This window comes from Canis lupus, chromosome 13, assembly GCF_048164855.1.
Source record: "Canis lupus baileyi chromosome 13, mCanLup2.hap1, whole genome shotgun sequence".
Classification (NCBI taxonomy): Eukaryota; Metazoa; Chordata; class Mammalia; order Carnivora; family Canidae; genus Canis; species Canis lupus.
Window position 1 is genome coordinate 8,342,137 of NC_132850.1, and position 24,446 is coordinate 8,366,582.

The 24,446-nt window shown below is 58.7% G+C and overlaps 1 protein-coding gene across 2 annotated transcripts in view; it reads left to right on the plus strand.

Annotated features, from left to right (window-relative positions):
* The window catches only part of DLGAP3 (DLG associated protein 3), a 61,728-nt gene that overhangs the window by 9,114 nt on the left and 28,168 nt on the right, over positions 1 to 24,446 (plus strand). For both annotated transcript variants that reach the window (XM_072772011.1, XM_072772012.1), the window contains exons 2-5: positions 11,978 to 12,060; positions 13,324 to 14,481; positions 18,693 to 18,898; positions 19,195 to 19,267. In XM_072772011.1, the coding sequence (XP_072628112.1) occupies positions 13,375 to 14,481; positions 18,693 to 18,898; positions 19,195 to 19,267 (1,386 nt within the window). In that variant the 5' untranslated portion in view covers positions 11,978 to 12,060; positions 13,324 to 13,374. The remainder of the gene's footprint in view (positions 1 to 11,977; positions 12,061 to 13,323; positions 14,482 to 18,692; positions 18,899 to 19,194; positions 19,268 to 24,446) is intronic.

Below are 24,446 nucleotides of genomic sequence, written 5' to 3' on the forward strand. Positions count from 1 at the left end.
GCGTGCGCCCCCGTGCACAGGCGAGCACACGCGAGCACACACGGGCACACGGAGGTATTTTGGGCAGCCCGGTCATTGCCTTGGCCGGAGGAGCCTAAGGGGGGTGAAGAGGTCTGTGCGTCCGCAGAGTGTGGGTCGGGGACAGCCCGCTGCCAGCTGGACCCCCTCCGGTTGACCTTGGCTTACCCTTCTCCCTTCCTCTGGGATCCCGTCACCACCGCACCATGCACCCACCCCTGTGGCCGGTGCGCGGGGGGCTCAGTGATACGGGGCTCCCGCCTTGGGGAGCAGCATGGGCAACCTCATGGGAGAGCCTCAGGGAGTCAGAGCCACGGACGCTTGGACACCCAGGGACCCAGGGCCCACTCTGGAGCGGACCGGAGCCCTGAGAACCTTCAGCTCAGGCCCGGCCCAGGGGCCCAGGCCTGGGTGGGCGGGCCCGGTGTGCCCAGTGGGGCCGTCCTGGGTCCTCCCTGCCCCATCCTGGGTCCTGGGCCCACACCCCTGGTCGCACTGGGCCATGTGTGAGCTCAGGAGCACTGGGCCCCCCCAGGCTGTGACGTGAATTCAGTCGTGTGGGGACACCCTGGGGAAAGGGACGGCGCTCCAGAGGACCAGCCGGGGCTAGGGGGCAGGGAGGGGGCTCTGGGGCGGCTCCACTTTGGGCCATCCGGCCTCTCCCCAGAGGCCTGGGGTTGCGCTGGGGTCGCTCGGGAAGGACGGGCTTGGATGTCAGCCGGGAGGGGACCGCGGTGGTGGGAGGACTGGCCCCACAGCCGCAGCCCGTGCCCGCCGGGTGCCCGCCGGGTGCCCACTGGGTGCCCTAGGCCCGGGCGCAGGGCCTTCGGCCAGGCTCGCTGCATCCGGCTGGGGCGGGGGCGCCGCTCCCCCCACCTGGGCTCGGGGCTGGGGGCTGGGCTCAAGCTGCCGCCAGAGCCGCCCACCTGCCCGCGGTGTCATGGCAACGACTCTGCCCACGTGGACGCAGAGGAAGGGAGAAGAGAGGAGGTATCACGACAGCCGGGAGGATGGGAGGAGGCTCCCGGCCTGGGCGCTCACCCGCCGGGCAGGGGGCAGGAGCCGCTGCGGAGCACAGTCCTGGGGCCTGGGGGCTGCTGACGGCCTCGGCCTGTGGGGGGGGGGAGTGTGCCCTGGGGGAGCCGGGCTGTGGTTGTGCAGGTGTCGCCTCTCCTGCCCTGCAAGTCCTCCCCGCCCTGCAAGTCAGGCCGGCGCCTGGGGCTGAGGGGATGAGAGCCCGACCTACTTCTCCATTTTCTCACTATTTTTCAAAAGGAAAATGACCCACTTTTCAGCCAATGGGACTGGGGCCTGCTCCCAGGCCGATCCCGAGCCCCCCTGCCCAGGCCTCTGCCCCGGCCTCAGCCTGCCGGCCACGTGCTGGACCCGCCCCCAGAGGGAAGCAGGTGCATCTGTGCGGAGGGTCCTTCCCTGCTGACCCCACCTCGGCTCCACCTGGGCGGACCCCAGGGGCAGCCGCAGCCCCAGGCAGCCTGAGCGTCCTGCCTGCCACCCCCAGACCCGCGCGGGACGCATCCGTGGTGGGACAGGAAGGCCCTGGGGAGCTGGGGGAGGCCCGCCCTGTATGAGTGGGTGGTGCTGTGCTTCTTCTTAAGTGTGGAAAGGGACAGCCTGTGGCCCTTGAGGACTGTGTCTGTCTGTCTGTCTGCCTGCCTGCTGGAGCTCCTCCCAGAGAAACTCCTAGAGGGTTCTGTTCTATGCCTCCCCTCCCAAGCCCTTCCCTCTCTCTACGATATTGGTCTGGGCCTCAGAGCCCCCTCCCTCCCTCGGCTATATTGGCCTGGGCCGGCTTGGGGGGTGATTAGGGATTTAATTATTTAGTTTCTCCAGCTCAATAGATTAATTCCATCCATCACAGGCAGGCTGAGCCTTCTTCCCCTTTCAGGGCCTCCTGGCCAACCCCAGAGGGATGGAGCATCATTGCTCACCTGGGCCTAGTACAGGGTCTGGGAACAATGGACACAGTCTTGTTGGGGAGGATCTGGTGCATGACATTGAGCAGATGTGGGTGCCTGCGTGATGTGGGGCGCACAGGTGTATTTGTTGTGTGGGGTAAGCACGTGAGTGAGCGGGTATGTGAGGTCTGTACCTGTGCAGCCTCCGTGTGGACAAGCATCACTGTCCGTTGGGTAAAAGTGCAGAAGTATGTGACCCCTTGTGGGAACAAGTTAGCGTGTATCTGTGCACATTATGTGCTGGTGACTATGTACACGACGAGTGCCATGCGAGTCGTGCTGGGTGATCTGCATGGCTTTGTAATCTGACTTTGGATGAGCACATATGTTAAGCTGTGAATAAGCGGCCTCGGCAACATGTGCCTGTGTTCGAGGGAGGGATGGCGGGGATGGAGGCTTTCTCAGGCCGAGTGATGAGTCAGGGCACACTGGGGGTCCCCCTGGGGGCCTCGTCAAACCGCTTCGGTCAGAGAGCCGGGCTCCTTGGGGCCTGCTTGGCCTTGGTCTCTCAGTGGTGGAGAATGTTGGGTGCGGACTCAGACCAGATGCCAGTCCCTCTTCCGCCACGTCTGTGACCTTGGCCGCTTTTCGTCATGTTTCTAAGCCTCACTTCCCCATCTGTAAAACGGAAGTAAAAATGCTAGCTTCCGCAGAGGCCAGTTCGCGAGGGCTGCGTGGAGAAGTGCGTCCGAAGCGCCGGACACGATGACTTTTTAGTTGCGGGCATTCCGAGCGCCGGACCATGGACTCCAGAGTTGCAGGGCACCAGAGGTGGTGTGTGTGACACGTGTCAAGCGCTTGAATCCACTCTATAGCGTCTCCCAGAGCAGCCCTGCAACCTCCGCCTCCGTGCCTCGCCGGGTCCTCAGGGAACCCCCCACCCTGGAGCAGCTGCGGCTGCTGGGCCCTTCTGGCACAGCCACCGGCAGGCATTTCCCTCCTGCCTTCTTCTTGTCTCCTCTACAACCTGTGCCCCAGCTGAGGGGTACGAGCTCTCGATGGCTCAGTCACTGATCCTGAGCGTATTGAGCACCTACTGTATGCCGGGTCTGTCCATACTGAGACAGATCAGATGCATCTGGTTTTCCTGGAGCTTACAGCCTGCAAGCAAACGTTCGCTCTACTGTGCTGAAGTGTGGGACCTAAGAGGAGGTCGCAATGGCTGGGGCTGATGGGGAGGGCGCTCATGGGGAAGTTTTCTTGGGAGGACGGAGGCCTGCACTGCATCAGAGGTGAAGCTGGGAGGACAGGCCTTCCCTCTGGAAGGATCTCCTCTCCCCATGCTGTCTGCCCCTGTGGCCGTGGCTCCTGCTAAGCCCAGAAATCCAGAGAGGAGAGCAGAGGCTGAGGTAACCCAGAGGCTGGGAAGGGTGGGAGGTGTTACCCCCTAAACCTGGCACCCTGCCTACCAGCCAGGCTCCATGGGGCCCCGTGGACTAGCCCTGTGCATGACCTCCCTGCAGGAGAGGCCCAGAGGAGGAGACGGGCCCCAATGTGGACAGCTCCCGTCTACAAGTTCACACAGGTTGCTTACAGGACAAGGTGCTAACCCGGGGGGCCGACCTAAATTCTGGACTCCATCGGACATCTGGGCCACAGGGCCTGGGCTGGCTGAGAAGCTGCTGCCCAGTGGACCCTCGCCACGGGCTTGGGATCCTCCCTGTTGTTCTCTCATGTCTCTAGCAGGATGAAGTCTGGAGGCCAGAGCCCCAGCGGCCCAAATGTCATCAAACACATACAAGTGAAGGGCGCTGAAGTCAGGAGAAGCCAGTGTATGCAGGGAGACCTGTGTGTCAGTTGCCTTGGATAGATCAACTTCTTTTGTCGTTGCGATGGCCTTAGGAGGTTTATTCTCCCCATTTTACAGATGAGCAAATTGAGAATCAGACAGATGGAGCAGTTTTCCAGGGTCATCGGGTGGGCTGTGATATAATAGTTGGAAGCAGATGCCTGTCTTCTCAATACCCAGCAGTAAGGTCCCCGGGCCTTCCCTTCCAGATCCCGACCGAAGAGAGGCACCATCCCTGGCTGGAGGGACTGGTGGGGCCTGCAAATCAAGGCCTCTGGTTGTCTCAGATGCCACCATCTTTGGCCACCAGGGCTGCTCTGCTAGTTTTAGCAGCTCGAGGTGCAGGAGGCCTCCAGAAGCAGCTCGGGCACACCAAGTCCTGGGTGAAACGTGAAACAAATGAATTTTCAGAGCACCTGTTTCTGATCCCAGTCCAAATGAGGCATGGCTCAGCCTCTGCCCAAGGCCCTTGGAGAGACCCTCTTGGAGGCCCTGCTTCCAGGCCTCACACATTCTAGTGGTCCCTCCACCCATTCTCAGTGGCATTGATGGACCTTTTCCCTGCTTAATTCTTAATCCTTATGACGTCATGATGAGAAAGGAACTATTCTTGAGAAAGGAACTATTTGGAAGTTGAGGAAACTGAACTCAAGAGAGACTACGAAGGGCCTTCCTTCGGCCCCGTGTCCAGTAAATGGTGGGCCTGGGACGTGAACCCAAATAGTTTAACTCCAGACCCACAGTCTCTCTTATCAGCGCCCTTGACCAGGGTCCCTGAGAGTCTGGTCTTGGGAATCCTGCCCCGTGGCGAGTGGGCAGGGATGGCTTCCCCATGAGGCTTCTGTGAGGCCTTCGGGAGGGGGGACACGTCGAGGCAGGAGAGCCTGAGAATGGGTTCGCTCGGCAGGCCGGGAAGAGCAGGCCGAAGCCGGCGGCGGCCGCAGTTAAGAGGCGCGGGGGGCGGGGGGTGATGGCTGAGCTGAGCCTCACGGGGCCTTCGGCAGCCCTGGAGGAGGAGGAGGAGGCCTGACTTCTGCTCCCGGGGCCTCTCGGCTGATGGTGCCAGCCGGGGAGAGGAGCTGGGCCCAGGGAGCAGGAGTGAAGAGACCTGCGTGGGGCTGGTGGCAGACTCCGAACCCTGAGAGTCCCTCCTCAGAGCCTCAGTCCTCCCTGCAATGTGGGGAGGCCATCTCCCCGCTCTTTCTTCTTCTGTCCCCTGAACGCCTTCCTCGAACCGTGCCAAGGGGGCGCATCTGGAGGGACCCACATGCCTCTGGCAAAGAGCCGTCCAGACCTGCCCAGTTGAGACGGGCTAGAGGAGTATGAGAGCAGGGCTGGGCTTGGAGGCTGGATGTCTAATACCAAATCCTTCAAGGGCTCGCTAAAGCCTGTAGAGGGAAAGGACTAGAGGTCCCTTCTATGCCCTGCTGGGCACAAGAGAAGAGTGGGTGAAGGTGGCAAGTGAGGACTTTCATTCTTATAAATAGATACATATTTTTAAAGATTTATTTACATATTTACTTTAAAGAGGGGGGCATGCATAGGGGGGCAGAGGCAGAGGCAGAGGGAGAACATCCCCCAAGCAGACTCCCCACTGAGTGCAGAGCCTGACATGGGCCTCGAGCCCATGACCCTAAGATCATGACCTGAGCTGAAATTGAGAGTCGCCCACTTAACTGGCCGAGCCCCCCAGGGGCCCCCAGATGGGTATCGTTTTGAGCGCCTGTAATACCAGGCGTTGTTTGCGACACTCAGAATCCCGCAGCACCTGAGACAGACACGGTCCGCGTCCTGCTGGGGCTTATGTCCTCCTATGGGGAGACATACTATAAACATGTAATAGAGAAAGAAAATAATTTCAAAGGGCAATAAGTGCGGGGAAGACAATGAAGCAGGGTGATGGAGAGCATGCCTGGGGGGTGGGGCTCAACTCCAGCTGGTGAGTGGTCAGGGAAGGCCTCTCTGAGCCGAGACCTGCAAGATGAGGCAGAGGAAGCCATGGGAATATCTGGGGCAGAGCGTTCCAGCAGAGAGAACATCAAGTGCAAAGCCCCCTGAGGTGGGATTTTCAAAGAGATTATAGGTAGTGTGTTATTCACAGACTGAGCACTGTCCAACGGGTCAGGAGATGGATTTAGACTTGGCTCTGTCTAAATGTCTCGAGTATTTTGGAGCAGTAAGCCCATTTTCTGTAAAATTCCTACCCTAACCGTCCCCCCCACCCCCAAGAAGAGCTGATTAAATTAAGTAATAAAGGCTAACGAGAAAGACCCCGCGCCTCCCTCCTTCTATTCTGTTTTCTTGGGGCAGTGAGGGTAGGAGGAGGTTTTTCTCTGGGGTCCTGAGGGGCCGGGGCTGGGCACGAGGCACACGGAGTCGTCCGCGACAGGGCTGGTGGTGAGGTAGAGAGAAGCAAGGGACAAGGACGCCAGCCCAGCCCCTAGGATCCTACAAAGGCAGCATGGCCAAGCCAGTGGGATGGGCCCGGGGCCCGGGTAGCCCTGGATGCGGGGTCCCTGGGTGCAGGGTCAGGCCGGGGAAGAGCGCCCATCCCTGAGCAGAGCAATGTGGGCTGCAGGCCGTGGGCCCCGGGAAGGCACCCTGCGCTGACCCGTTTACACGAGTGGACACACCCCCGCCCCCGTGCACAGGCTGCTGTCAGGATGGGGGGCGTGGAGGCCAGGGCGAGACCCCGAGGCAGGGTCTTGGCTCCTCTGGTGGTCCTGGGGAAACAGGCAGGCTGGGTGGGCAACGCCCGAGCTCTGGGGGCCCGGGAGCAGGCCCGGCTCACCCGCAGGACGAGATCCAGGCCTCACTCGCGGCAAGTTGCGCCGTGTTGGACCTGGCGTGGGGGCGATCTCAGAGGTTCCAGGGTGTGGGGCGAGATGGGGCTGATCCCCGGCAAGGGGGCAACCGTACCCCTGGGCTGCCACCTGGACCACTGTGGCCAGCCCGCCGCTCTCCCAGCCGGCTTCATGAGGAAGGCATGACTCGGTTTGTATTTGCTTTTTGAAATCTCTGTCTTTGCTTTGCCCAGGGTCGCTCTGCGCCAACCTCTGACATGGAGGCCTTTGCTGTCAAGCGCACCTGGCCCCCTGGTGCCCGGGTGTGGACGGTCTAGACGAAGGCCTGCTTTTGTCCGCAGCAGAATAGCTTCTGTCCGCAGCAGAATAGCTTCTGTCCATGGGCTCGGAGAGATTAAGGGACCCAGCCGAGGTCGCCCTGTAAACCATTGGAGGAAGTCAAGAGAAGAGAAAGGAAGAGCGTGCAGATGACGAGGGCTACTTTAAGTGCTCCCAAGTGCCGGCTGTGCCACCGAGGGCTTTGTGGCCTGCACCTTGCGGGCGGCACACGTCGATCCCTTTCTGGCGACCCCGATAGCTCTGCCGTCTCGCAGGCGGGAGCGTGGGCGCGGAGGGCGAGGCAGGGCCCGGGCCACAGCCTGGGCGCGGGCAGGCCCCGGGAGAGCCAAGGAGGCGCGGCTCTGGCCTCCGCAGCCCTGCCCCCTGCCTCCACGGTCCATCCTTTTTCTGGAAGGTAATTGCTTGGGGCAGGGACAGCCTCCCGGCAGAGCGCACAGCTGCACTCCCAGTGAGCTTTGTAGCGACAACCCCGCCAGGCTGGCGGCCCCCGGCAAGTTCCGGTTTAAGGGACTAATTGCCGGATTGTGTAGTTGGTGCTAAATCGGGTAATTTCTTGGTGACGGCATGCGTGCCAGTTCCTCCATCCCCAGGTGGGCTGGAGCCGCATCGGGGGACCTGTCACTGCGGCGCCCCTGGGCCCTCCAGCCCCACGCGTGGGCCAGCACAGGCCGCTGCGAGGGCGGCCACTCTCGGGGCCCTGGGGGCAGACGGGTGACGGGGGTGGTGGTGGGGCGGTGATGGGGTGCAGTGGGCGGGCGGTGGCACCGGTGCCTGGGGTTGCCGCGGGGCTTCCCGGAGCTTCCTCTCTTCTGCACTCCTGTGACCTTGGACCTGGGCGACCGGGGCGCTTGCTGCTGGGAAGGCGCAGCCTCTTGGCTCTGGCGATGGGTGGCTGTGAGCAGGCTGCTGTCTGTCTGTCTTTTCCTCTTTGGCCCACTGCACTTTCATCCCTGTGTTGGCCTCCGCACGGCGTGGGGGGAAAGGCGGCCTCTGTGGGCTGGCGGCGGGGGCCGCAGGGAAGCCAAGGCTGCGGGCTTGACAAGGTCCGGCTTGGCCGCCCGATCTGTGACCTGGCGTGGGTCAATTGGCCTCTCTCAGCCTCAGTTTCTCTTTCTGTGAAATGGAAGCGGGGGCCCACGTCTGTCCCTTGGGATCGTTGAGGGAGGTACGTAAGGTGTAAGCGGAAGGCTCCCGTTCACCCCACGAACGCCTGCTGAGCACCGGGCGTTGACCTGGGGCTGCGAAGGTGACCTAGGGCCATGGGAAGGTGACCTGGGGCCGTGGGAAGGCGACCTGGGGCCGCGGGAAGGCGACCTGGGGCTGCGGGAAGGCGACCTGGGGCTGCAGGAAGGTGACCTGGGGCTGCGGGAAGGCGACCTGGGGCTGCAGGAAGGCACCCCCAAGGTGCACGAAACCCCTGCACCTGCCCGGAGCCCAGGTCCCAGTGGGGCTGCGGCCTGTCTCCTGCTCACAACCTGAAAACGGCAGCGGCTGAGGGCGGTGCAGGTCCTGGCGCCTCGAGAGCAAACAGCAGGGAGATCTGACCTAGTCGGGAGGCCGGGGAAGGCCGCCGAGGAAGCAGCAGCGAGGCTGAGATCTGAAGGGTGTGTGGGAGTTGACAAGGCAGAGGAGGACGAGGGAAGGCTTTCTGGACGACCAGGGGGATCGGCCCCGACGGGAGGGATCCCGGGGCTGCGGGAGGACTGGCCTGGTCGGAGCCGAGGGAGTGCGGAGGAGCGTGCATGAGGGGTCGCTTGGAAATGTTGGCGGGCTGGGCCCTGCAGGCCGTGGGGGACATGGGGGCCGCGGGGCCATGGGGGCCGCGGGAGACGTGGGGACGGTCATGGCGTTTCATCTGAACAACGGCAGTAAAACCAGTGAGGAGTTTTAAGCAGAGAGGTGACCCGATCCGATGTCCGTCTCCACTTGACCATTTGGATTGGAAGGGAAGGGGCAGGAGAGGAAGCCGGGGGACTAGTTAGGAGCTGGCAGGACAGGGGTGCTGAGTTAGTTGGACTAGTTCGCAGTGCTCTCTGCCTGCAAATCCGGCCAATCTGGCTGACCATGGTTTCAAGGCAGAGATGTTGATTCCTTACCAACAGTTAGGCCTGGAGGAAGGCAGCCGCTCCTGTTGGTTCCTTGGATTCCAGGACTTGAGTTTCTGGGATTCTCTAGGCCTTTCTGTCATGCTAACAAGACCCCGGCCTTCGCTCCGGGCATCATGACTGCGTTCAGGCCCAGAAGAAAGGGGGGGAAGGATGGTACCAGCAGGCCCCACCCCTTTTATCACAAAGGCAAAGGATTTCCCAGAAACTATCGGATGTTTGGGTATCATTAGCCAGGAGTGAATCGTGTGGCCTCCGGTTGCAGGGGCTGCTGGGACAGGGAAAGGACACGGAGGCCGAGGCTGAGCTGGTCAGCCGGCAATGATTTGGTGGCTGTGGAAGTAAGCGGGCAGGTCTATGCCGAGGAAGCAAAATCCACAGGACCTGGTGATGGATGGAGTTATGAGTCCCCTCCCTGCTTGTGTTGCCTCCCTGTTGATTAGTGATGGGGCAATGGCGGGAGACCGTGATGGTAAAACACACCGTACGGGGGGGGGGGGGGGGGAGCCTGGATGATCCAATCTACATCAAGGAAGTCTTTTCTTTAGGAAACCCGTAAACTGCGTTGTTGCCTCCCCTCCGTGCTCTGTATTTTAGTTTCACCGTGGTTTAGTATTTGGACGTCGGGGATTTTGGAAATCCAAAATAAGGCTTCATATGAGGGGATTATATTGTGTGATCTTGGAGAGTCTGTGAAATGGCTCCATATGCGTTTTATCATTTGATATTCAGATCCTGGGAGATGGAGGAGCAGCAGGCATCAGGTCACTTGCCTGGTGTCACACACCTTCTGGTCTCAGAAGCTGTGCTTTTCCCACTAGACGATGCTGCCCCATAGGACGCGGGCAAGGGAGGCGAGGATAGCTTGTCTGGAGAGCATCAGTCACAGAGGCCTGGCTCCCCTGAGACTGGCTCTGGGAGAACATGGATTGATGCTAAAGAGACTGAATTTGGAGGATTCCCCGGGTGGCTCAGCGGTTGAGCATCTGCCTTCAGCTCAGGGCGTGACCCCCGGGTCCCAGGATCGAGTCCCAGGTCGGGCTCCCTGCATGGAGCCTGCTTCTCCCTCTGCCTGGGTCTCTGCCTCTCTCTCTCTCTGTGTCTCTCATGAATAAATAAGTAAAATCTTAAAAGAGACAGAGATTGAAGTTTGATAAGATCTCGATGGAGGCTCAGAGGCTTGGCAGCAGCCCCCGGTGTCAGGCAGGGCTGAGGGTGGGGGGAGCTGGGGAATGAATATCCACCCTTGGGAAGCTCGGCGTGATGGGACCACAAACAAAGCCAATGAGACGGGCTGGGCTTCTGCCGAAGTGGACTGTTGTGCTGCGAGTCCTGATCATGGTCCTGCCTGGGGCGAGGAGACGAGGACTGTGATGAGGATGAAGGCCCGGGCTATCAAAAGTTCTCTCCAGAGCAGTGAGGTGCTTCCAAGAGCTTTTCCAGCAACTGCTTGTGAGGCCATGTGGGTCTGAAGTACCCCCTGGTGCCCCAGAGAAGGGCAGTGGAGGAGAAGACTTGTTGCCCAAAGCCAAGCAGTTGAGATCCATGAGGTCACCCCAGGCTCCCTTCAGGCAAGATAAGCAGCCGCGTCTTCCGTCCGGGCCACCAGGTGGGCCGGGGGCTGGACATGTCTCCGTCTCCTCTATGGAAGGTTTCCAGGAGACTCCACAGCTCTCTTCATCGTCTCGCGTAGCTCAGGGCCAGGAAGTTCTTCCTGAGGTCTGACCGTGTCTCTTGCGCCGCTATCAATCATGCTGGCCAAGCTGGCTCTTCTCTGGACGTCGCTGTGTCCAATAATGGCTTCATCAGTCTCCCAGTCACGGCTGCTGCAAACTTCAGAGTCGTCTTCCTTCCTGACTCTCTCTCCCCCACCTCGTCCCAGAATCGGCCAAGCCCTGCGTGTCTGCCGGAACTTTCACAGCCCCCCTCCCGCCCCCCCGAATTCCTTCCTTGCCCACCTCTTGTGCCTTTATGTTTCCCGTTTCCTGCCCTCTGGGAATTTGGTCTCCCCACCACCTCGTCTCGGGACACGCAGCCCTCGTTCTCTGTCCCCAGCACAGTCTTCCCCGGGAAGTCCTCCTCAGCTCCCTCTATTGGATCCGGTCTGGTCTTCATCCGAACCAGCGTGGCATTGAGTCCAGTCATTTATTCATCTACCTGGTGAAACTTGAAGGAGGACCTGCTCGGCACAAAGCCCCGAGTTAGGTGTTGGGAGATCCAGGGACACGTAGGATACGGTTCCTTCTTGCGCTGTAGCTGGGGAGACACGGACTGAACCTATTTCAGTGCCGCATTATGGTTTCTTTCACCGGGGAACCAAGGCTGCGGGGAAACCCCGATAGGGAGGCATAACCCGGAATAAGAGTCCGGAAAGTCACGGAGGGAAGGTGAGGCTCCATGAGAGTAAGTGGTGGTCGAGGGAAAGAGCTGAGGGCAGTGGATGGAAGGAGATTCTAGGAGGAGGTACAACTTGTGCAAAAATACAGGGACCTGAAATGACCCTGCCACGTAGGATTGTCCCCTTGTTGGACTGGAAGCCTCTCGACGACAGAGGCCATACTCGGATCACTTCTATACACGTCTTGCTCAGTCTGGCTTATGGTAGCTGCTCAACAAATTCTGTGGAGTGGATTCGTATTTGAGGGCGATGGGGCGGGGGAACCCAAACGCGATGGGAGGGGAAAAAACCCAAACACGCAGTGGCTCAGCACCATGGACAGATCACAGAGACACCTGCGCTTGGAGGTAGTCCAACCCGTCAGCTCATTTGCATGTATTTGCATAATGAAGCCAACTTCATTTCCCTGGGCGTCCAAAGGCTGCGCATCATGGGGGACCCAATCAGTCCTGGCGCGGGGGTCGACTGGGAAGGGAAGCTGTCCAGGCCTGAGGCTGGGCCTCCGAGGACTCAGACCACTGCTCACCACGCTTTTCTCTTCCATGTAGGAGCCAGTGATCCTGAGCCTTCTGGAGCTTCCGTTCTGTCTGGTGGTGGGGATCCTGACACCAAGGATGGGAAACCCTGGATGGTGAGTGGTAGGAGTCTGGGACATGGGGCGCGGCTCGAGGTTCTGAAACATCAGCCTGGACGCGGCGTGAAGCAGTGGGTATGGAGAGGTGGTGCTGGGGAGCGAGGGAGGACAGGTGTCCGAGGTGCTGCTGTCTGGAGTCTTCGAGGCTGTCATCCCCTCCTGGTCAGCAGATGGCTCCAGAGCCTGGTCTGGGATGAGGGAGGGCGCCGTCTGCCAGTTCCTCAGTCCCTGTCCCCCCTGCTGACACCCCCTCCTGCTGTAGCTCCTGTCCTGGCAGCTCTGCAGTCCTGATCGGAGGCAGTTCTTGCTGAGAGCTGACCTCTCTGTCCTGTAGCCTTGGCAAGCCTGGGATGGGGGCCAGGGACACCGGTTCCAGCGCTCGCTCTCCATTACCTCCCTGCCCAGCCCGCCCTCTGTCCCTGGGAGGAGGAACTCCTGCATTCCCATCTCAGTTTAGGATTTAGACGCTGCCTTTTGCAGCCAGCGTCCCTCCTCTGCATGGTTTCTCCTCCCTGTGTGACTCCTCAACAGTGGGATGAGGGTGCGGTGGGGATAAAAGGCAAAAGGGGAACACTTGGAAGCCAGAAGAGGAAGTGGCAGTCATCTCGGGTTATTCCTTCCTGTCTCAGCCCTGGAGTGGGTGGGCGGGGGGGGGGGGGGGGGGGGGGGGGGGATGGTGGGCGGGAGGAGAGTGAGCCTGCTGCCAGATGGAAGGAACTGGGTGCGGAAAGCAGGGGAGGGGGCGGCTATGTCCGTGTGGGTCCAGCGCTCTGTTTGGTTACCGCTCCCGGAGGCCGTGACCCTGAGGCCTGCCCCACACAGCGGTGGATGTGGGTAGGACCGGGGCACAGGTGTGGCCTTGGGTCAGTGCGCCTAAAGCCAGCTTGTTAAAAGGTAGTTCACCGAATGACCGGTTTCTCTGAATATCTATTTTTGTGTCTGCTCGGGTATCCTTTTATTTTCGGTGACCTAAGGATTCTTCCAAATCCGCTCGGCTGAGGGCATTTAGTCTCGTGAACAAGTGTTTATGAAAACGTGCAGCATTTGACGGGCGATGGCATTATCTTGCACCCTTGTGAGTGCCGTCACCTAGTATGACCGTTGTAAGGGATTTCAAGCTCATTCGGGGGAAAGATAGTACAATCAATCACAATAAGTCGATGTGCGTCACCTGCAGGGACACGAGAATGCCTGATAATTGAGAGTTTTGGGTGAAGTGGCCTGTTCCACCTGAATCCTTTTTTCTCCTTCTTTTCCCAGGAGGTTCCTGGGGCCTGGCCCCCAGCACCATGAAGTACCCTTGCTGAGGCCATGAGGGGTTACCATGGCGACCGCGGTAGCCATCCCCGCCCAGCCCGCTTTGCCGACCAGCAGCATATGGACGTGGGCCCAGCTGCCAGGGCCCCGTACCTGCTGGGCTCTGGGGAGGCCTTCTCCACCGAGCCCCGCTTCTGTGCCCCAAGAGCTGGCCTGGGACACCTTTCTCCTGAAGGGCCCCTGAGCCTGAGTGAGGGGCCATCAGTAGGCCCCGAGGGAGGGCCAGGGGGGGCCGGGGTTGGGGGAGGCAGCAGCACCTTCCCCAGGATGTACCCTGGCCAGGGCCCCTTCGACACCTGTGAAGACTGTGTGGGCCACCCCCAGGGCAAGGGTGCCCCCCGCCTGCCGTCCACACTCCTGGACCAGTTCGAAAAGCAGTTGCCGGTTCAACAGGATGGCTTCCACACGCTTCCATACCAGCGAGGTCCGGCGGGGGCCGGGCCAGGGTCAGGGCCCGCGTCTGGCGCCACCCCGGAGGCCCGCAGCGAGAGCCCCAGCCGCATCCGGCACCTGGTTCACTCCGTGCAGAAGCTCTTCGCCAAGTCCCACTCTTTGGAGGCCCCAGGGAAGCGGGACTACAACGGGCCCAAGGCCGAGGGAAGAGGTGGCTCCGCGGGAGACAGCTACCCTGGCCTGGGCTCCGGAGGCCCGCACGCCTCCCACCACCACCATCACCACCACCACCACCACCACCACCAGTCCAGGCACGGCAAGAGGAGCAAGAGCAAGGACCGCAAGGGGGACGGGCGGCACCAGTCCAAGGCCGCTGGCTGGTGGAGCTCCGATGACAACTTGGACAGCGATAGTGGCTTCCTGGCGGGTGGGCGGCCCCCTGGGGAGCCTGGTGGTCCCTTCTGCCTGGAGGCTCCAGACGGGTCCTACCGGGACTTGAGCTTCAAGGGGCGCTCGGGCGGGTCAGAAGGCCGCTGCCTTGCCTGCACTGGCATGTCCATGTCACTGGATGGACAATCGGTCAAGCGAAGTGCCTGGCACACCATGATGGTCAGCCAGGGCCGGGACGGATACCCCGGGGCCGGGCCGGGCAAGGGGCTCCTGGGTCCGGAGGCCAAGGCCAAAGCCAGGACTTATCACTATCTGCAGGTGAGGCTTTGGTGGGCCCGGGGAGCGGGGTCCTTGACCCTCATCGGTGCTGTCGCCCAGGGAGCTCTCAGAAGGGCTGGCTGGGAGTCACTTGTCCCTGCAATGGAGACCTGGAGGCAGGGAGGTCGTGCCCTGCCTCCCTGCCTCCCTGCGAGCCCCTTCGGGGATCTCAGTTTCCCCATTTCTGACATTGGTGTCAGTGCGGAGAAGACTTCCCTTCGACCTGTTTGGACAAGCTGTGCTGAGCCTCTGTCTTAGGGGCTTGGAGGCAGAATGAGGTCGAGGGTGGGCCGCGGGCAGGACGGCGCGGCCCTCGGGATTGGAGGTCACAGTCGGAAAGCAGTTCTCTCGCCCCCAGGCCTTCTCCAGGCCTCTTTTCTGCTCAGATCTGGGTGGTCCAGATACTGAGTAGAAGGTCAGTTATTTCCAGAATGTGCCTCTGCTGGGTCTGTCGTCCCGGGGTGCCTGCGGCAGAGGACTCCACGAGGCCGAGGCCGTGGGAGAGCCCGGGGAGCCTGTCCTGGGGGTTTTCCTGGGTTGGGGACACGCTGACGTCTGAGCCCCAGATACGACCCAAGGGCAGGGTGTCTTGGGAGCGGATGGTGCAGGTGACGGCTGGCATGATGTCCCCGTCCTGTCTCGCCACTTGCATGGTCTCTGCAGCTGAGGCGAAGGGCTCTGATCCATTCTGCTTGTGGGGTCCTTATCCATCCCGCACCGTCCCCTCTCTGTCTTCCTCCCGAGGTGAGGTCAGGGCTCTTCCCATTGTCAACCTTCCTCTTCTCTGTTCAGGCCCCTCTCCTGTACTCCTTGGCTGGCTTCATTTTTTTTTCTTTTTTAAGTTTTATTTATTTAGGTCATGTCTACACCCAATATGGGCTCCAACTCATGACCCTGAGACCAAGAGTCTCACGCTCTTCTGACTGAGCCAGCCAGTTGCCCCCACCACGACCCCCCACCCCATCCCGCTTGCTCTCTTAAGGCCTCGCATAGGTTTAGGAGGAAAAGTCAATACAAGTTCTGGAAGTCCAGCAGACTTGGAGTTTCCCCCCAAACCCACATTCCACATATTTCATCCGCGGTCGTTCACTGGGGGCACATTTCCGGGGGGAGCCCCGGATACAAAGGTAGAGACACAGGTGCGGCTTGCGAAGCGATTAGACTGGGAAGCAAGTAGGATAGAGCGGCGAGGCCGGGCTGGAGAAGGCCAGGCACCTCGGGAGCATGGAAGAGGCACGTCACCCCCTGGGGTGGTGGCTGGGGGCTGCTCAGGGCCAGGCTCAGGGCCGGGGACTCCTGAGCTGAATTCCCTCCCACGGAGCTGGAGTCGGTCGCGTGCAGCAGCCGATTAAGGGTCCCCCAGGAAGAGGCCGCAGCCGTTCGGGGTACAGAGCATTGACCTTGAGCCGTTCGGGGTACAGAGCGTGGTTTGAGGGTCCCTGGCCTTGCCGGTAAGTTCTTCACGCAGCGGGGCTCTCCTGGGTGGAGAACTTGCGAGAGCCCAAGGGAGAAAAAAATCGGGCCGCGTGAGAGCTGGAAGGGGTGGCCGGGGGGCTAGGGAAGGTTGGAGACTCTGGGCTGGCCTCGGGTGTGCCCCCTTGCTGGGGAGGCAGAGGTTCTCGGCGCCGGGAGCTGAGGGTCCCGCAGGAAGGGCCGAGGGGGGATGGCGGACCCCGCTGGGGCCTGGCTGTCCCTGGGGCCTCGCTGCCAGCCGCTGCTCCAGGCCGCCCTGACCTCTCTGGGGGCTCCCTTTTTAACATGCGCCTCACAGTGTCCTGCAGAGGAGCGAGGAGCCGCAGTGGCTGTGGAGGGGGAGCCCTGCAGTGGCGGAGCCGCCTGGCTGTCCCTGTCCCATGTGCGCTCTGCGCCTGGGGCTCCTCTCCTCGGGCGGCGGCAAGGGAGGGAGGATCCCTTGGGGCCTGGGGCTCCGGGTGTCCTAGGACGGCGGAGTGGGAGCCCATGGGGGCAGGGACCAGCACACCGCAGGGACCTTGCACGAACACAGAGGCAGCCGGCCCCTTCAGACCAGGTGCCTCCGTGGGCTCCTTAACCCTTTTGCTGGACCCCAGTGCTCCCTCCACCCTCTTCTGAACCCCTCCTGTCCGCTGGAGTCCTTGTTCCTTTGCAGACTCTAGTCCGTCCCCGTGTTTCCATCCTGTGGCTGAGCTCCGGCTCCCTCCCTGAGCCCTGCCCCTCCCTGCGGGTTCCTTCCGTCCTGGGACCCCATCCCATGCCTGGGACTTTGTTAGGATCCTGACATCCGTCCCCTCTGCTAGCCTCACCCCCAGAGTCCGTGTCCCTCCCTGAACCCTGTGCTCCCCCCGAGTCCCGACCCCTGTCACCGCCGCACCCCATTCCACGTGTTCCTTACGACGGCTGTTTGCAGTCTTCCCTGCCGCCCCGGCCCTCTCCCCCATGCCTCCGTTTATACCTCATGCCTCCTAGTGGAGTCAGCGGCTCCCTCGCCTTCCTGTCAGCCCACCCACAGACTCCTCTGGGTCTCCCCCCCCCCCAACCCCCGGGCCCTCCCTTCTTGGCTCAGAGGAAAGGCCGAGGCCACTCATCCCGGGCTGACTCCTGCAGCAGGGCTTGAGCCAACCTCCCCAGGGCCCCCTCCACCCCGGGACTGACTGTCCCCCATCACCGCCCCCTCCCCATTTAAACACTATCTTTGTCTACTGGCTCTTTCTCTTACCCTGGAAACCTGCCCGGATCTCTCATCCTGAGAAATCCTTCTTTAACTCTACACCCCCTGCCATCCCCTGTCTTCCCTTCACACCCAGGGTCTTCGAGCACCACCTCTGCGTCCTCACCTCCTTTCCCTGCACTATAGGCTGCCTTGACGGACGCCCTCCAGTGCTTATGCCCGGCCCAGCCAACAGTCCGGAGGCCTTGCTTGGGCCCCGCACGCTGTGTCCGCCTGTTTATCCTTCGCCCCCCACCCCTCCCCGGGATGTGGGCCTCCTCGTCCCCACCAGTCCCAGACGAGGAACTGGACAGAGTCGTGGGTTCCACTCAGGTCCTCCTGTAGCCAAGTGATGGGGCGAGAACTTAACACGGATCCGCGTCCCGCGCCCGAATCACTAACCTCGGAGCGCACTGTGGCATTTGACATTATCAACTCCTTTTATTCTGGAAATGTCTCCTGTTTCCATGACACGGCATTCTCCTGACTTCCCTCCCACCCCCTCGGCCCACTCCTTCTCAGGTGACTTCATAGGCTTTTCTTCCTTTCTTTGCAGTCCCCTTTTTAAATGTCACTGGATCCCTCCCCAGCTCTCCTTCTCCCCCCTGGGCTGTTTCGCTCACCCCTGGGGATTCAGCTGCCGCCCATGACTCCCACGTGTCTGCCTGGAGCCCGGATCCCTCCGCCGAACTCTAGCACCCAGCACCCAGCACCCAGCACCCAACCACCTGCTCGGCATTTCCCTGCCAAACTTAAGATACTCAACCCTAACCTATCACCTCTCCCCCAAACCCGTTCCTCTGGGATTCTGCGGCTCTGAGCGACAGCACCCTCCCCCGGGGCCTCAGCCAGCAGCCTCCCAGGCATCTGCGGCTCCTCCCCGCCCCTCGCCCCCTCGCCCCCTACGTCTAATCAGGCTCACTGGTGCTCTTTAACACCTCATTTCCATCTCCCGTCCCCCTCATTGTCACGGTCTTAATTTAGGCTCATCATCTCTTGCCTGGCTAACAGCACCAGCCTCCTAATTGGTCTCCCTCCTGCCCCTCGAGCCCCTGCCCCCTCCCAGCCCCACCCGGTGCATCCCCCACTTTGGACTGTGGGGCGCGCTTTTGGAACCCAATGCTTGGAGTCCTCTGCTCCAAGGCTCCTCAGAGAGGGAAGGATGGGAGGCTTGGAGGGTTTGGGGTGTCAGCAGGTTGAGAGGGGGAAGGAGAAGGAGGGGTGATAGGTGGGGATGGGTGGTACTCCAGTGCAGGGGGTGGGTCATCACAGGTCGCAGGTCACTGGCCTCTGATCCTCATCCTCTTGGCTCCTGACCAGTCACCTCAATTGAGCAGCGACAGGTCCACGGAGGATGATGAAGCCCCCCCCCGCCCCCCCCCCCCCCCCGCGTAATGGGGGGACAGCCTGAACGCTTCCCTCGGGCTCTGCCTCTGGTGTCTCCACCCTGGCGGTGGGGACAGGAGCCCTGACTCCCAGGTTTAGCAGGCCTGTGTCCGAGAGACAGAAGCTGCTGTCCCCGCAGGTGCCGCAAGATGACTGGGGGGGTTACCCCACTGGGGGCAAGGACGGGGAGATTCCCTGCCGCAGGATGCGGAGCGGCAGCTACATCAAAGCCATGGGGGATGAGGAGAGCGGAGACTCAGACGGCAGCCCCAAGACGTCTCCCAAAGCCGTGGCCCGGCGCTTCACCTCCCGCCGCTCCTCCAGTGTGGACCAGGCCCGGATCAAGTAAGGACGGGAGGGCTGGGGCTGGGGTGGGAGCTGATTTGGGGTCCCTGCAGGAGACACCTGCGGGCGCGTCGGGGCCGGGGCCTGCTTTGGGTTCAGCTGGGCGTCTTGTCCCACCCCACCTGGAGAAGGGGCCCCTGCTGGTAACTCCCATCTGGGTGCCTCTGGGATCCCTGCGCCCAGGAGCGACCTGTCGGGGGGCTTCTGAGGGGCACCACCTGCCCGGGAGCCCCAGCGCTGGGAGTCCCGCCTTCTTCAGACCCCCACTCTGAATGTGGCCCTTTGACCCTTACCAGCTGCTGTGTCCCGCCCCGGATCCATCCCCGGAGCTCCATCCCTGGCTACAGCCGTTCCCTCACCACCGGACAGGTAGGGGCAGCAGGTGCCTGTAGGGGGGGAGGGGGGCACTTCCAGGCCCCCCGCGCCTCAGCAGGTCCGGGCCCGGGGGGGGGGTGGGCAGCTGGAGCGCACCTGGGCGCAGTCTCAGCCCGCCCTTCAGACCTCCAAGGGTCCCCAGGTGCTGACTTTGCAGGGGGACTTCAGTTCTCTGGGGTCCCCCGGCCACCGGGCCTGGTCGCAGCCGGCCCCGAGCAAGGGCGGCAGCACTGTGGCCGAGAAGGGGCTCTCCCCAACCCCGTGGGCCGTTCCACATCCTGGCAGTAGGTGCCTGGGGCTCTGGGGGCGCCCGGTGGGGGGCTCAGTGGGAGAACCTGGGTGCCTGCCCTGACCTGGGGCCAAGAGCGTCTGCTGAGCGGGGGCAGGTGCAATGCCGGCTCAGCGACTTGGGCAACTTACGCGACTTTTTTGAGCCCCACTTTATTTCAAAACTAGGCATCATAGTAGTGTTCTTGGCACAGCAGCTGCGCTCGGGAAAGGTTAGCTATCGTTAGTTTGCTGGGGGTGGGGGGGAGCAACGCAGAAGATGGTCTGATTGGCCCCGACTGTTTGTGGCTGGGGTCTTTGGGATGGTCCCCAAACCAGGGAACGTCCCATGCCGTGTGGCTGAACCCCATGGAGGGTGCTCAGGCCTCGGTTCACCTGCCCCCTCAGCGCCAGCTAACAGGGCCGGCTCTCCCCTTCTGGAAGCCCCGTGCTTGGTTGGCCCTGGAGACCCGCACCTTGCAGCTCTGCTGGATTCCGGCCCTGGCTGCCCGGCTTGCTCGCCCTGCGGAGCGTCTCCAGCTCTCTAGGACCCAGCACTGGGTTTTTCCAGGGCTGTAGTTGCCGGACTTCTCTCCACACTCACTCCTTGGGCCCGTGGCTCGGAGTAGCAGGGACGGCCCGATGGCCCCTATGTGTGTCTCCAGCTCCGATCTTCCCGTAGTTGCCAATGCATGCGTGTCTCACGAGGTATCAGAATCTCCCTTGGATGTTGAGGAGACTCAAACTTAAGAGGTCCACAGTGAGGCTGCTGCACTCTCATCCCCTTCTCCTTCCCCCACAAAACACCCTGCTCCATCCACTGTCCTCTCCGGCTCAGGTAAGGGCAGCTTCTAGGAGCTCGGATCCCAAAGCCTGAAGTCTGCCTCGACTCCTTTCTCTTTGTCTCACTTGCCCACATCCAACCCTTCAGCAAATCCTGTGGGTCCCCCTTGCAGGCATGCCCGGGGTCCAGGCGCTTCCCCCCACGCCCACTGCACTACTCCCATCTGCATCAGCATGGCTTCCCCCCCCCCCAACATTTAGGGAAATTTATTTTATTATTATTTTTATTGGAGTTGGATTTGCCAACATATCGCATATCACCCAGTGCTCATCCCATCAAGTGCCCCCCTCAGTGCCAGTCACCCGGCCACCCCAATCCCCCGCCCACTTCCCTTTCCACTACCCCTTGTTCGTTTCTCAGAGTCAGGAGGCTCTCATGTTCTGTCTTCCTCTCTGATATTTCCCACTCATTTTCTCTCCTTTCCTCTTTATTCCCTTTCACTATTCTTTATATTCCCCGTATGAGTGAAACCATATAATATTTGTCTTTCTCCAATGGACTTACTTCACTCAGTATCATACCCTCCAGTTCCATCCACGTCGAAGCAAATGGTGGGTATTTGTCATTTCTGATGGCTGAGCCATACTCCATTGTACACATAGACCACATCTTCTCTCTCCATCATCTGTCGGTGGACACCGAGGCCCCTTCCACAGGTTGGCTGCTGTGGACATGGCTGCTATGAACATCGGGGTGCAGGTGTCCCTTAGTTTCACTGCATCTGCATCTTTGGTGGGAATGTGAACTGGGACAGCCACTCTGGAAAACTGTGTGGAGGTTCCTCAAAGCATGGCTTTTGTCTGCCCTATCTCATTGCCCCCAAAGGGGTCTCCTGCAGCCCCCCTCCCATTCATTCTCTCTCCGCGTGGCCCCGGGGGGATGGTTTCAAAATAGAATTGGATTCATTCCAAACCCTTGCCTTACTCAGAGGACGTTACTGTGACTTCTAAGGCTCTGCTGCATCTGGCCCTTGTGCGTCCGGTAAGTCCTTCTAACGCTGTCCCCTGCCATCCCCCACCCCAGCCACGCTGGTCCCCTGGCTCCTCCGACACCACGGGCGTGCTCCAGCTTTTTGTCTCCTTACGTGTTACGTGTGTCTTTTGTAAACAGTTTGAGGAGTTTATTTCACATCTATTCTGACAACTGCTTGAGGGTTAGTACATTTATATTTGTTGTGGTTACTGATAGGCCTGGGCGTGTTTTGTGGTTTTATTTTGTGCCCTTATTTCTCACGCCTTTTGAGGGATGCTTTTCTACTCCTTTGCTACCTTCTTTTGGATTAGTTTTCTTCATTTTTCTTTTTTAAAGATTTTATTTATTTGCGAGCGAGAGAGAGCATGAATCGGAGTTGGGGGGGGGGGACAGAGGGAGAAGCAGACTCCCCGCTGAGCAGGGAGCCTGATGTGGGGCTTGATCCCAGGACCCTGGGATCATGACCTGAGCTGAAGGCAGACAGATGCTTGACTGACTGAGCCACCCCAGCGCCCCTGGCTTAGTTTTCTTCATTTTTCTTCCCACCAAATCCCACTCTGGTTTGGCAGTTCTATATTCTTTTATTTTATTTTATTTTATTTATTTATTTATTTATTATGATAGTCACAGAGAGAGAGAGAGAGAGGCAGAGACACAGGCAGAGGGAGAAGCAGGCTCCATGCACCGGGAGCCTGATGTGGGATTCGATCCCGGGTCTCCAGGATCACGCCCTGGGCCAAAGGCAGGCACCAAACCGCTGCGCCACCCAGGGATCCCGGCAGTTCTATATTCTATTTTCATTCTTGTGCTTACTCTTAGGATTTTCATGTGTATATTTGACTTTGCAAAGTCTAAATTCGACAATTTCTTCTAGCCTTAGGACACTTACGTTGTGATCACCTCTTCCCTTCTTACCTGTGCATGTTGCCTGGTATTTTAGTCCCACCTTGTTTTTACCTCTCTGAATGAGTCTTTATTATTGTTGTTACATTTTATGCTTTAGTACTTGATTATATAGACTCACATCTTTACCTCCCCGCCCCCGTACGTCCTTATATTTCGTTTCTTCCTTTTAAATATTCTTTAGTAACTTTCTCAGTCAATGTCTGTTAGTAGCAAACTTTGCCTTTAACGAAAAATGTAGCCTACCCTCATTATTTACCATAAATCAGCTTATTATAGAATTTTAGGTCAGCGTTTGTTTTCTCTCAGTGTTTTGAAGATATTCTTTTGTCATCTGTCTTCTGTTGTTGCCGTTGGGAAGTCTGCAATCAATCTAATCGTCTTTGTGGATGGCGTTCATTTCCTTCTGATTGCTGTTGAGATCTTGTCTGTGATTTTGGTGTTCTGCAGTTTCACTCCATGTGTGTTCTCTCTGAATCCGAAGATTAGTGCTATTCATCAAATCTGGAAATTTCCCTCACGGTTACTGTTTGCTGGCACATCTTTTTTCATCCTTTTTACTTCCAACCTACTTATGGTTTTATTTATTTTTTATTTTTTAAGGATTTTATTTATTTATTCATGAGAGACACAGAGAGAGAGGCAGAGACACAGGCAGAGGGAGAAGCAGGCTCCATGCAGGGAGCCGACGTGGGACTTGATCCCGGGACTCCAAGATCGTGCCCTGGGCCAAAGGCAGGTGCTCAACCACTGAGCCACCCAGGGATCCCCCTACTTATGCTTTATTTTTTTATTTTTTAAAGATTTTATTTATTCATGAGAGATGCACAGAGAGAGAGAGAGAGCAAGAGAGGCAGAGACACAGGCAGAGGGAGAAGCAGCTCCATGCAGGGAGCCCGACATGGGACTCGATCCGGGGACTCCAGGATCACGCCCTGGGCTGAAGGTGGTGCTAAACCTCTGAGCCACCTGGGCTGCCCTACTTATGCTTTATAAAAAAAACTCCAGTCTAACAATTTCTGCCTTTCGAACGAGGCTTTCTCATTCATTCATGGTTAATGTGATTATTGATATGGTTGGATTGTATCGTGTCATTGTCGTTCCTCTGTTCTTTCTTTACTGTCTTCTTTTGTATCAGAAATGTTTTGGTGTAAAATATCGTGCCTTTTAAAGAAGTTTTTTTTTATTTTTTTTTTTATTTTTTTTATTTATGATAGTCATACAGAGAGAGAGAGAGAGAGAGAGAGGCAGAGACACAGGCAGAGGGAGAAGCAGGCTCCATGCACCGGGAGCCCGATGTGGGATTCGATCCTGGGTCTCCAGGATCGCGCCCTGGGCCAAAGGCAGGCGCCAAACCGCTGCGCCACCCAGGGTTCCCCCTTTTAAAGAAGTTGAGAGAAAAAAATCAGGCAACTGTATCTATAGAGTCTTTTATATTTGTCGTTTCTGCTCCCTTTCCTCTTTTCTGGTGGATTTGAGTTACTGTTAAGTGTCACTTCCCTTTAGCCTGAAGAACTACCATTAACGTTTCTTGGGTCTGCGACAAATTCTTCAGTTTATATGTATTTGGAAACATCATTAGTTTTACTTCATTTTTGAAGAATAGTTTTGCTGAATGTGGAATTCCTGGTTGACAGTTTTTTCTTTCAGCATTTCAAATCTACCATTCCCATGCTTATTGCTGTGATGAAAAGCCAGTTGTTAATCATATTGTTGTTTTCTTGTGTGTCGTGAATTGTTTTCCCCTTGCTGCTATTAAGATTTTCTCTTTGTCGAAATGGCTTCCAACATTTTGGCCCTAACATATCTGGCTATGGATCTCTTTGTATTTAACCTGCTTTGCATTTATTGAGTTTCTTTAATCTGTAGATTAATGTTTCATCACATTTGGAAAGTTTTGAACTGTTATTTTTTCAAGTATCTTTTTCTTTCCCTTTCTCTCTTCTTTTGGGATTCCCATTACATGTATACTGCTTTGTTTATTATTGTCCCATAGGTCAGAGACCTATGGGACAATAATGGGTTTCTGTTTATTTTTATTCTTTTTTTTAATCTCTATTCTTCAGATTGCATAATTTATACTGATCTAGTTTACTGATCATTTCTAATGCTGAGCCCTTCTAGTGAATTTTTCACTTCCGTTACTGTATTTTTCAGCTCCAGAATTTCCTTTTGGCTCTTAAAAAA